Consider the following 13,060-nt stretch of genomic DNA (forward strand, 5'->3'; position numbering starts at 1 on the left):
CTTTGTCTTTGACACCATATTACGATTCTTTACATAGTACAAATGAAACACAAACATGATAAATTGGGATTTAAAAAGTGTCATTTTCAGTCGTAAAGTCAATCGGCGGCCCCCAATCCCCTGCCTCCCCTGATTTAGAACCCTACTTACGGCCCTGACTCATGTAGAAGAGGAAACGAATAATGATTCAATAGCCAATTTGATGATCTTATTCAAACAAATTATGCTTGATATGGCCAGAATATGCATACCAGTGATTGATATAAACAAAAGTTACGCTTTTATTACATTAATCGTACGTAATCGTTATGTACAATGCCAGTCTACGATATAATCTAATAATGTATACATTGTGTACCCACCATACGTCATAAAATGCAAAAGAGTTCGACAAAGGGAAATAACTTTTGGGTAACTCGGAACTTGCGTATTAAGTGGTGGCTGCCAGATAAGTGGCGGCCGCCATTTAAATTAAGTGGCGGCCGCCAGTTAAATTTATATTAATTCTATACCCTGGCACCTAACAGCTTCCGTAGTAAGGGGTTATTGTTGTCCCACTTGAATATTGAAATGAAAATATTGAAATTTAAAAAAAAAAAAAGAGATAAATTTATTAAACATTATGTTCATATATGATGAAATTATTTCAATTCAGTTCTTGTTGACTGTTAAGGTAACTTCAAACTCGCAGTTTTATCTGATACAAGTTTGAAAAAACGTATTTATCTATATCTATTAGAGTTAAAACTGAAAAATTATCAAATAAAATATATAGGTCATCACACTTTTTCAGATGCGAGACATACATAAACAGAATCATATATCACCGTCAGAAAATTGCAATTTTCCTTCAACAGCATTATCAAACCTATCATTTAGTAGACTAGGTCAGTCGGATGTGTCTTAGTATCAAACACTGCAGGGCAATGAATTCATGTGTCAAAAAGTAGAAAAAAAATTCCATCTTATCTTAACGATAGGACGATTGCAAACTTTGAGCACCGAACGGAAGAATAATGGCAAAGAGTACTACCTTTACAACTGTTTGATGTTCGATACATTTCACCATTCGAAATACGCCATGCACCGCTTAGGTATATTCATATTGCCTAAACCAACAATACGCATTTACACAGGCTGGCGAGATGACAGAAAATCAACAATACGCATGTACACTGGTTATCGAGATGACAGAAAATCAACAATACGCATTTACACAGGCAGGCGAGATGACAGAAAATCAACAATACGCATTTACACTGGTTAGCGAGAAGACAGAAAATCAACAATACGCATTTACACAGGCTGGCGAGATGACAGAAAATCAACAATACGCATTTACACTGGTTAGCGAGAAGACAGAAAATCAACAATACGCATTTACACAGGCTGGCGAGAAGACAGAAAATCAACAATACGCATTTACACAGGCTGGCGAGATAAAAGAAAGGAAATGACAAGAAGCCGTTAATATTAAGAGGAATTGTAGCGGTTGCTGTAAGTTCCAGGGTTAAAGAAATAGAGGCCATAAAGAGTAATATATCCTGATGGAAATACGTACAGTATCGCATTCAACCATCACAAGAAAAATGATTTGCCGTCGAGACATTCTAAACTCCAAAAGATCAAAGGATCATGTTAGGGAGAATCATGTTGTGTTATCATGTTTCGGAGGATCGTGTTGCGGAGATCATGACATTGTGTTAATCATGTTACGGAGGATCATGTTGCGATAATAATGTTTCGGAGGATCGTGTTGCGGAGGGTTGTGTTGCAGATATCATGACATTGTGATAATCATGTTACGGAGGATTGTGATGTGGTAATCATGTTACAGAGGATCGTGGTAATCATGTTACAGAGGATCGTGGTAATCATGTTACAGAGGATCGTGTTGCAGTAATCATATTACGGAGGATCGTGTTGCGGTAATCATGTTACGGAGGATCGTGTTGCGGTAATCATGTTACGGAGGATCGTGTTGTGGCAATCATGATAACGGAGGATCGTGCTGTGTGTTGCGGAGGGGCATGCTGCGGAAGATTTCGTAAGTGAAACCAACGCTCACTTCTCATAGGACACTGTTGCTGGAAGCAATACTGAATTAATCCGCTGGAGATAAATCGGTTATCGCTGGAGAGGAAAGCGATAATCGCTGGAGAGGAAAGCGATAATCGCTGGACATGAGGCAGGAGGATGCTGTTTCAGAAAAAAAATAGGAAAGGAAACTTTGGGCGTACACTACTAAGACGTTTAATATCTAAACACTGCGTGAAATGATTCAACGTATAAAATTTACATGCCTTCATCACGTGTCTCCATTATTATACCTCAATTCTTCTGCACGTTTATCTTGTCATATCCTCTTCAAGACTTGAAGATATACTTTCAAGCACGTCATTAAGTTAACATAAACAAATACATATACTCGTTTTTAATCAAATAAACACGGTTTAGTTAGGAAATAAGATTTTACACGAACTACTGTTTCGTTAACTTCTCATTTGATCAATCTTACCGCTATACAGAGTTTTCGTATCATTCAGCTGAGGGCACGATTTCTTTCCCCATATTACGAACGTGGTTCCTAAGCAACGAAATAAAAAAAAATCTTCAGATTTAGAAAACAACCAATACCATGATGCATTCTTTAAAAAACAAGAGGCCCATGGGCCACATCGCTCACCTGAGTCACCTTGGCTCAAATCTAAAGATTTTCCCTACTATATAACGGCTTATAAAATTTTGATCCCTATTATGGCCCCAACCTACTCCCGGGGGCCATGATTTTACTAAACTTGAATCTGCACTATGTCAGGAAGCTTTCATGTAAATGTAAACTTTTCTGGCCCAGTGATTCTTCAGAAGATTTTTAATGATTTTCCATATATATTTGTATGTAAAAACTTTGATCCCCTTCTGTGGCCCCATCTTACCCCCGAAGACCATGATTTTTACAAAATTGAATCTGCACTATGTCAGGAAGCTCTCGTGCAAATGTACTTCTTTGGCCCAATGGTTCTTAAGGAGAAGATTTAAAAAAAAAAAAAATCTATTTATTGGTATGTAAAACTTTGATCCCCTATTGTGGCCCCATCCTACTCCCGGGGGCCATGATTTTAAAAAATATGAATCTGCATTATGTACGGAAGCTTTCATGTAAATTTCAGCTCTTCCGGCCTTATAGTTCTTGAGAAGATTTTTAAATGACCCTACCATATTTTTGATTTTTTGTGATTATCTCCCCTTTGAAGGGGGCATGGCCCTTCATTTGAAGAAACTTGAAAGCCTTTTACCCAAGGATGCTTTTGACCAAGTTTGGTTATAATTGGCCCAGTGGTTCTGGAGAAGTCGAAAATGTAAAAAGTTTACAGATAGACGTACAGACGACGGACAACAGGCGATCAGAAAAGCTCACTTGAGCTTTCAGCTCAGGTGAGCTAAAAATGCTTAGAAAAATTGAAATTACCGTACTGGCTTTTCTGCATACGAACTTGCGTCAATTCATCTTTTAAGATCTGAACCTGCCTCTGAAGATCGTTGATTTGGGTTTCCATCATCTGTGGGTCATTTAAAAGGATACGCTTCTCTTCGTGGTTGGCATGGTAACCACCAAAAAGACAAACTACTAAAACGACCGCTACTCTCATCTGTACAGCTTGACTAAACAGCTAGTATGATTCCACCTTTCTTATCTTGACCTTAGTATATTGGTATCTGATATGTACAATTTTGTTCTAGTAGTACAATAAATGGTCCGTTCAATTTGCATTTATGCGCAAAATATTTTAACTTATTGTTTACATCGATATATTTCATAAATACTTTGATATGTATCTAAATAAGTAAAATTTTCTCTCTATTCTGGTGAGACTTGGTTGCACGAAGATTAATTAGATATATAAATATATAGCGTCTCGTGTGATCTGATGATCCGCGCCTGTCAACGAGACGTGATCCAACTCTTCGGATCAAGTTACTGTAGTAATGATAAATTTATTATATACCCCCTTCTGCATTTTAAATTCACATTTATAAGATGATAAATGTAATCCAAATTATCAAAAACACAGACATACCATGAAATTATGTTTTGTGTACGTAGTTTTGTTTTGTGACGCGGTCAATATTTTCCACAAATAACGTTGCGTTGATGCATTGTGACGGCATCAGTTTCAGAGGATACTGATACGGAATCAGAAAACCACAGTGTGGTGATCCGGAAAACCGGATCACACGCTGTGAAATCCACAGTATTAAAGAACAATACATTGATAGGTATATAATAAATGTAATAGACAGTTAATTTGTTATTGAATCCTACATTCATTATGGCTCAGACTTCATTAATTGTCCTGAAAATCATAAAATCATCCTTTGGCGAGTGTAGAGTACCAACTTGAGTTTGGCGAAAGGGACTTCCGGAAATGACCTCAGAACAAAGGTCCCTTTTCATGGTATGCATTGGCACGATAAAGAATTCTCAGTGCTTTTCACAGTATGCATTGGCACGATAAAGAATCCTGAGTGCTACGGCCCAGTGCACCATGCATAGGTTAGACTTTGTGGCACTTTGAACACCTACAGGTGCTGACGTCACTTAATTACAGCTGTGACGTCTGAGTGAATAATTCTCGAATTGGGAGTAAAACAATATACAGGCAAACAAAAATAGAATCGTAGTATAGATCTCTTTTGACTTGTCTGTCTAGTAAATCATTAGCATACACAAAAATATTTACACAAGAGTGTTTCAGCGTTTGTGAATCAGTTTTTATTTTCAGAAAGTCGTGTTACCTTTTCATATTCTATATATAGAAGCTTTTCATCGCATGCTCTTGCCTACCACAGTATAAGCTTGTTTGAGAGCAAACTAGAATACGATTTCTGTATAATTCTTGTCAAATGTTTCAGTTTATATACATTTTCTACAAACGCAATGTAACTTCTCAATACTTCGATGGCGAATTTCCCAACCTCTCATACTCTGTCTGTTTCTAGCAGTTCAGTAAAAGGTTCATTGTGATATAAAACGTTTTTATTTTACCCGTTTTCAAATTAGCCCGAGAAAGATGCATTTCATATTAACTCCAGTATGACGTGTAAAACATTGCAATATTACAACAAATATTGATTTATAGATGTATATGCGAAATATTTCATTAATATTCGATAATCTTGTTTCACATTAACTCGAGAACGATACATTTTACATTACTCGGGAAAGATACATTAAAGAAAAATACTAGAAGTGCTGAAAGTTTTATGCATAACGTACAAGTGTTTAAAACCTGGTCAATACCGAACAACATATGCTCCATATTCTTTATACAAATGTACATTCCAGCCACAGGAAACATTCAAATGTTTGTTGTTTTAAATACATAAACCAACGGATGCAAATGCCACTAGATGCGTAATAGATAAAACAATTTTTGTGATCAGATTACTTAAAAAGTTAATGAATATGCGATACAGAAATTTGTATACACTATACAACAAATTATACCTACATATATGTATTATTAGCGAAGTATAATCAGTACCATATCAAATATTACTAGTATATCATTCACCATCAGTGCTTATATCGCTACGTCTATATCATGTCTTATCAACATACATTGTATTTTATGCACAGCAATTTATACGATACCGTAGTTTGAATTTTTGATACTTTGTGAATTATTTCAAGGAGCACACCACACAAGAAATCAATGTGGAGTTTTTGTAAGGTGGACAGGGGAGACTACCGCACACTGATTTAACAGGATATAGAAACAGCCCGGCAATATTTTCACGCGAACGTTCGATGTAGTCCGGATTTTCATCAAGACAGAGGTATTCATTTTTACCGTAGTCATAGTAATTTGACCCCAAAAAACCACTGTACTGTTTAATCCACGAAGGTGGACAAGTCCGTTTGGCGGGAAACATTAAGGTGGTAGCTGACATTTTTGCAAGACATACAGCACAGGGCACGTCATCATGAATGACCACTTTATTGAAGCTGAAGTGGTACTCGGCCCCAAAAAGATGGCCATAATTGGCGGTTGCCTGTACGAGAGGAATCACGTGGTCCGGAAGTGCTTCTGGGTCATGTGGAAGACAGAGCGTGTTGACACCATTTCCAGGTTCAGAAGAACTACTTCCGCCAATTAGTCCTTTCAATGAAATTTGAAAATGAAATAATTTTTTGATTTCTTAACAAACGTATATGCGGAAATATGTTTGTTGCTGCTGCTTTATTTATTTATTTTTTTATTTTGGTTTTTCATTTTTCAAAAAAAAATAAATATCATTTTGGTTATTATGCTAGAAAGTTCTTTCTGTGTTATTTTGAATTACAACGTTTCATTATTGATGTTATATGCAGCGTTAAAATTTTTGCTTTATAATACATACCGCTGTAGATAATATCCGTACCATTTCTGTTGGGACAAGTACGTTTTCCCCAAGTTGTATATACAGAACCTTTGATAAGACACAAACAGATACAAGCTTATTTACATTTTCACAAATGTTTATATCAAGAAACTTAATTTATAAGGAAGAATGCTACACCAGAGAAATTTGATATTCATAAAAAGTGGAGGATATGTACAATATTTTGAAATTGAAATTTTTCAAAATTTAGCTCATTCAGTCAAAATATGCAGAAAGTAATTTTAAAAAGTGATTTTAAAAAACCCTGCTGGACTCGAACCCGCGATTTACAGTTCAACATTCGGCATGCTAACCCACTGAGCTCCTCAAATAGGCGATTACATCTAAAATGAATAGACCAAATTGCTGATATTTATGTTTTCAATCATGTTTTTTAAGGAAGTCGGCCGTTATGACGATGTAGAGTACATCCTTAATATTACTCACCAGATTTGAGTAGTACGCCTTCCATGTCGTCAAATGCACGTTTGAAATTGCCATTCTGAGATTGAAGAGAAGCAACTTCGTGTGTAAGATTTAAATTTTTAGCCTGTACAGCTTTTAGTTCATTTGTAAGAGATGCGACTTCTTGTCTCTTGGTTTCCACAGAAGATTTTAAATCCTGCAAATCCCGCTGCAAGGCGCGAACCTCAGATTGTAGTAGATTTGGATCGTTTAGAAGAATACGTTTTTTCATCTGTTAAGTCTGATTCGGATATGAAGGTCGAAATAAAGAAAATGATGAAAAATGTAACGAACGTCATTCTGAGACCTTTTCAAACGAGATGTGTACAAACTTGATAATGAAATATACAGGTGTTACATGACCTACTGTGACGAATTGGGATCGGGCACGGGATGTATTATTATCTATAAATAGAGCTGATGTGATCCGGACTTTATCGTAGGACAATACGATATGACCCAAGGCATAACGAATGCCGGGTAGTATAAATACGGCTGTTTTGCGAGAGACAGGGTCATTCTGAAGTAGACGCTGGCAAGGAGTTATCGAAGGTACGGTGAATAAAGAAACTAACAGTATACGGTGTCTAGTATACTATTAGGGAAGCTTTTAAAGGTGGGAACGTTCACCTGGTGTTTATTTTATTTTGTTTGATCAGTCCTTCGACAAAAGGGATCTGTCCGGTATAAGGACACATCTCCCGTACTCCCGGATCTGTCACATCCAGATCTATAGTCTCTTTATGATAAAGATAGGAAATCTTGCACATATCTGTATATATTGACTCGTACATTTGTTTTTATAAAGATAGGAAATCTTGCACATATCTGTATATATTGACTCGTATATTTCCTAATCATTTGTTTAAGATCAATATCAATAAGTATAGGGACTCATCCAAATCTTCGAACCCTAACACGTTACAAAATTGGTGGCAGCTCAGAGGGATTTGGTTTGGGTCCTATTCGTGATTTTTTTTTTATTCATCTGATTAGTTAATTTTTGTATGATAAAATGTCTGGGTTACGTGCCGATCTGTCTTACATAGATCATCAAATTGTTTGCCTATCTAGGGAGATAGATGAATCTCTTAGGTCCTTAGGTCTCCGTCAACAGCTTGGGGATGTATCCGGTGTCTCTAGATCGAGACATGTGACAAGTACCCCGGATACAAGACATAATGCTGGGGATGCAATTAGTAGGGATATGTGCGGGAATGCTGATAGGAATATATCTAACGATTCCCCGCCAATAAGATTGCATCCTGCATACAACCGAGGTATGCATCCGGAAACGGATGGAAACCATGTTCAGGCTGGGTCAAAGCATAGAAACTTTGTTAAGCCTGCAACATATGACGGATCTAGCCAGTGGAATGACTATCTGTCTCATTTTGAATCAGTTAGTTTACTTAATGAGTGGACCGAGACAGAGAAGGGTCTATATTTAGCTTCCTCTCTTAGAGGCCTGGCACAAGGTGTACTTGGTAATCAGCCCAAGGGAGAAAGACAGAACTATGCAAAGTTGGTTAAAGCTTTGCAGGATAGATTTTCACCACTGAACCAGACAGAGCTGTATCGGACTCAGCTCAGAGAAAGAAAGCAAAGAGCTTCAGAGAGTCTACCAGAGATGGGGCAAGACATACGAAGGCTTGTAAACCTAGCCTATCCAACTGCACCGGACGACGTCCGGGAAATCTTAGCTATGGAACAGTTTTTAGATGGGCTTTACAATTCGGAGATGCGGCTTAAGGTTAAGCAGACTAGACCAAGCAGTCTTAATGAAGCTATACAGAGAGCAGTTGAATTAGAGGCTTATTATAAAGCTGAGAGCCGCCGCACAGAGAATATCAGAAGCATGGAGCAACAAGGTTACAGCTCGAAAGTCTAAAGAAATATGTCCTGTATGTTTTCATGAAGTCGACGGGAAGGAAATCTGGATCGAACATGTTATGAAGTGTACACGGAACTTGTTGGTGTGTGAGAAATGCCATGTGTCTTTCAAGAAGAAGGAATATTTCCTGAAACACATGAAGATGAAGCATCCTGATGTGGGTCCATCTGAAAAAACAGATAAAGACGCACCTAGTATCAGTACAATGCGAAAAGATTCCACAGATTATGATAGTGAATGGGATGAAGATCCAGAAATCCAGTTGGGAGATGATCCCGCAGAACGGAGCATCGAATCTCTTCCCAGCACTAGTGACCTGGTTGTTGGGCGTATGGTGAGGAAACGAACGGCACCTAGCCCTGTGCACACATCAAGAAAGGTGATGAACAGAACAGAAGTTCGATCTGTTTCAACAGGGGTGTCCATCGGAACTCAGACAGAAGGTCGTATGATGATACATCAGTACACCCAGACTGAAGGTACCAAGAAAAGGATGAAGGAGGTTACTATCACAAAGTATCTTGAAAATGGACGAAGCATAAAGAAAATCACCGAGAGTGAAGTGTGTTTTGACATATAAATTGTATATGACTTTAGTCCAAGAACACAGTAACAAAGAGTTACACATATGTACTGTTTTGTACTATTGTTAAGCATATAGGATTATGGATAAGGCATATCTATTTCACATCATGTTCATTTTTACATTACTCATCATTGGTCTACATTTTCATGTTTTCTTCTCATTAAATGTTTTTGTTGATGATACCCAAGTTTTCGTTTCATGCGCGGACGCATGTGAAATAGAGGCGTGGGTAATGTGACGAATTGGGATCGGGCACGGGATGTATTATTATCTATAAATAGAGCTGATGTGATCCGGACTTTATCGTAGGACAATACGATATGACCCAAGGCATAACGAATGCCGGGTAGTATAAATACGGCTGTTTTGCGAGAGACAGGGTCATTCTGAAGTAGACGCTGGCAAGGAGTTATCGAAGGTACGGTGAATAAAGAAACTAACAGTATACGGTGTCTAGTATACTAGTAGGGAAGCTTTTAAAGGTGGGAACGTTCACCTGGTGTTTATTTTATTTTGTTTGATCAGTCCTTCGACAAAAGGGATCTGTCCGGTATAAGGACACATCTCCCGTACTCCCGGATCTGTCACATCCAGATCTATAGTCTCTTTATGATAAAGATAGGAAATCTTGCACATATCTGTATATATTGACTCGTACATTTGTTTTTATAAAGATAGGAAATCTTGCACATATCTGTATATATTGACTCGTATATTTCCTAATCATTTGTTTAAGATCAATATCAATAAGTATAGGGACTCATCCAAATCTTCGAACCCTAACACGTTACACTACTGATAATCGGTCAAATTTCTCAATAAACTACATGTGTTAGAAACGTTTTCATCGCGGAATAAGGAAATGATAGACGTTTTCAATATGCTAAAACTAAATATTTACATTTCTGATGTTTTACCTCTACCGAGGCCCCGTCCCAGCAGGCGTGGCACGATAAAGATCCCTACTGCTCAAAGGCCGTAAGCGCCGAGCATACTTGCCTAAATTTTGCAGCCCTTCACCGTCAATGGTGACGCCTACATATGAGTGAAGAATTCTCGAGCAGCACGTTAAACAATATACAACCAACCCACCTTACAAATCTGAACAACGTGCGTATGAATCTTGATAAATATACACTGTGGTATAACTATTTTAACGACTGGGAATACCGACAGAAATGAAAGTGAAATGTAAAATGAATTTTTTCTGTCTCAAGGTATTGAGTGACAATGAAAGTGTATTACACGTGAATTAAAGGTCTTCCGTGACCTTTGATCTCGTGACTATAAAATCTACAAAAAGTCTTTCTATATTCATGAACTATCTTTATGTTTCCTCATGCTGCACAAACTCACCGCAGCTCCGTTTTTGCTGAGTTTAGATCAATAACATCAACACCACTGTAGAGATGAAATATGTCATTTATTCAAAGGACGCAAATAAGGGAAAATATATACATAATATAATAAGGGGATCAGACCAAAAACTATTCACACAATACATAATGACATATCAATCTGCTGATCCCCTAAATTTACGGAAGAACAATATATGCAAAAATTATAAAATTGATTAGGTCTACAGCAAAAAGATGACACATCAAAAATACAAAGGCCACCAAATGTGAGCGGCCAAACAGAATTTGGCACTCACATTGAAGTCGATGTTGAAAACTCTTAAACTTAAAGGGAAAGGCAAACCAATATTTGTTTAATGATAAATGATAGGATTGATTAAATATGACAATCATTTGTCATACTATACTGTTGATATACAGCCTAGATAAGCTTCAGTACTAATTTGAAAACTTTACTTTGTGAATAAAATATAGTTTAAATAAATACTTGAAATGAAAGTAGTTACTTTTCTCAAACACTCGTGTTTATCGAGTACCTATGAAAATTCGCACGGATGTTTGCTTCATGAGCTAAATTCAAGGTTTGAAATAATTTGAGAAAGAACCATTATAAGGTGTCACAAGAATATAAAAAAGACATTCAATTTCTTACTAAATTGGGGTTCATAATAGTCTTTATTTTGACAAACTGCTTGAAAATGGAAATAACGCAGGGTGAAAAGATGGAAGATGTAGCGTTATCAAGGTGAAAAGATATCAAAGATTCCCATATTGATTAATATCATCCAGTAAATTCACAATTTTAAGTTTTTCTGTCACATATTATATTCTGATTTATGGATGAATCTATTTTTGTTTTCGTAGCGCATGATACATAAGTTTCCGTTCCATTATGAATTATAAATAATTGCTACCAATAAGATGAATTGTTGGTACATGTATGATGTGCAAGTACATCTTTTAGAGGATGTCAAGGTGCGATTTATTTTCTTTAATCTTAGTCATACTTTAAATCAGACAGAAATCCAATATACAATAACTTCTAGGAGCTTAGCTGTACTATAATTTCCACGGAACCATACTACAACTTCCAAACCATGAACAAAGAAAAGCAACAAATTTGTAACATTCATTCAATGATGAAAACATAAGAAATGCAACATATAAGTAACTCAAACATAATTGATGTGTCAAATTCAGAGGCAGATCAAAGATTACCGACAGGGGGAGGTTCACATATTAGCTAAAAATACTCAGCCACTTTGGATGTTAAATCTTGGGTTTTCATCTATATATACCAGTATATTTGTGGCAAACAGTGGGGGGGGGGGGGGGGGGGGGGGGGGGGGGGGGGGGGAGGGGTATCGGTATGATACTACTTACGGGTGTATAATTTAAACGATATATTAATTGCCGAAACGTGTCGGTATCTTTATCAAAACTACTTCAATGAAGGTTTTCAAGAGGATTCATCTTTTCCTTTTTTTTCACAATCCGGAAGACAAGCCCCTGTGACTAAAACTACCTCATTTTTGCCCAAACTGCAATTTCTTAAATCTTGATTTGGGGGGGGGGGGATAACTTAAAGATTACTTTCTTCCCATCCGCCACTACTACTATAAAAATGGATGGTGGGGACAGTCAAACAATATGACCCCTCCTTGAGTCTTTGAGGGGAAAGTTCTCAAAGACACATAACTAATTTTTCAATACGGCGACAACAAAGGGAAAGACTACCGAAAATAAATACTCGGTTGATTAACAACGATTATACATAGGGCATGGAATTAAAGGGTCGAAAAAATGTCGAAAGATATTTTAAGATACTCACAGCCCAAAGAGGTTCGATTCGGAAATATATAGATATATGTGAAACTTAGCTGCAATAGTAGCCCTATCCGATTTTTTTATTCTGACGTTTTCGGGATAGGGCTACAATTCCATAGGATCTCTGTAATGGTGCAAAATAATTTTATCAATAACCGATAATAAGCTCCGTGTATTAGTCCCAAATGTTGTTAACACCAAAAGGAGTACCAACTTTGTGCTTGGGCATGTCTAAAAATGGTGTTTTTCATTAAACATTATGTACAGCATGCAAAATTCTTCGTCTGCTCCGCCATGTTTGTTATCGCGAGATCTCGTAGGCATAAACATTGACAATCTAGTTACTCAAGCAAGCCACTACGACAAAGAAAGGAAAATCATATGGTTGCAGAAAGAATTTACACTCTGCTGTTCGTTTTTTAACTCGATATTAGATCTAGACCTTTTCAATACCGACGAAATAGCTTTCTCCTCCGTACTTGTCAACACTACTTTACATGTATA

The 13,060-nt window shown here is 37.0% G+C and overlaps 2 protein-coding genes across 4 annotated transcripts in view; both read right to left on the minus strand.

Annotated features, from left to right (window-relative positions):
• LOC125670077 (short-chain collagen C4-like) overlaps positions 1–3,712 on the minus strand; it is a 32,195-nt gene extending 28,483 nt beyond the window's left edge. Inside the window, exons 1-2 of the mRNA XM_056162251.1 lie at positions 3,470–3,712; positions 2,519–2,587 (exon numbers count right to left, since the gene is read on the minus strand). Coding sequence (XP_056018226.1) covers positions 2,519–2,587; positions 3,470–3,650 — 250 coding nt within the window. The 5' untranslated portion in view covers positions 3,651–3,712. The remainder of the gene's footprint in view (positions 1–2,518; positions 2,588–3,469) is intronic.
• Positions 3,713–5,246: 1,534 nt separating this feature from the next.
• LOC125670076 (short-chain collagen C4-like) lies at positions 5,247–10,608 on the minus strand. 3 transcript variants are annotated; one of them, XM_056162253.1, is made up of 4 exons: positions 10,289–10,608; positions 6,874–7,132; positions 6,406–6,474; positions 5,247–6,164 (listed from the first exon to the last, which is right to left on the minus strand). In XM_056162253.1, the coding sequence occupies exons 2-4, from the start codon at positions 7,121–7,123 to the stop codon at positions 5,686–5,688; spliced, it is 798 nt and encodes a 265-aa protein (XP_056018228.1). In that variant the 5' UTR covers positions 7,124–7,132; positions 10,289–10,608; the 3' UTR covers positions 5,247–5,685. The 3 variants fall into 3 exon arrangements, with proteins under 3 accessions (XP_056018228.1, XP_056018230.1, XP_056018229.1); XM_056162255.1 differs by having other exon boundaries at positions 10,273–10,608; XM_056162254.1 differs by lacking the exon at positions 10,289–10,608 and having other exon boundaries at positions 6,874–7,215.
• Positions 10,609–13,060: the final 2,452 nt, after the last annotated feature.

Source organism: Ostrea edulis, chromosome 4 (assembly GCF_947568905.1).
Source record: "Ostrea edulis chromosome 4, xbOstEdul1.1, whole genome shotgun sequence".
In the NCBI taxonomy this organism is placed as follows: Eukaryota; Metazoa; Mollusca; class Bivalvia; order Ostreida; family Ostreidae; genus Ostrea; species Ostrea edulis.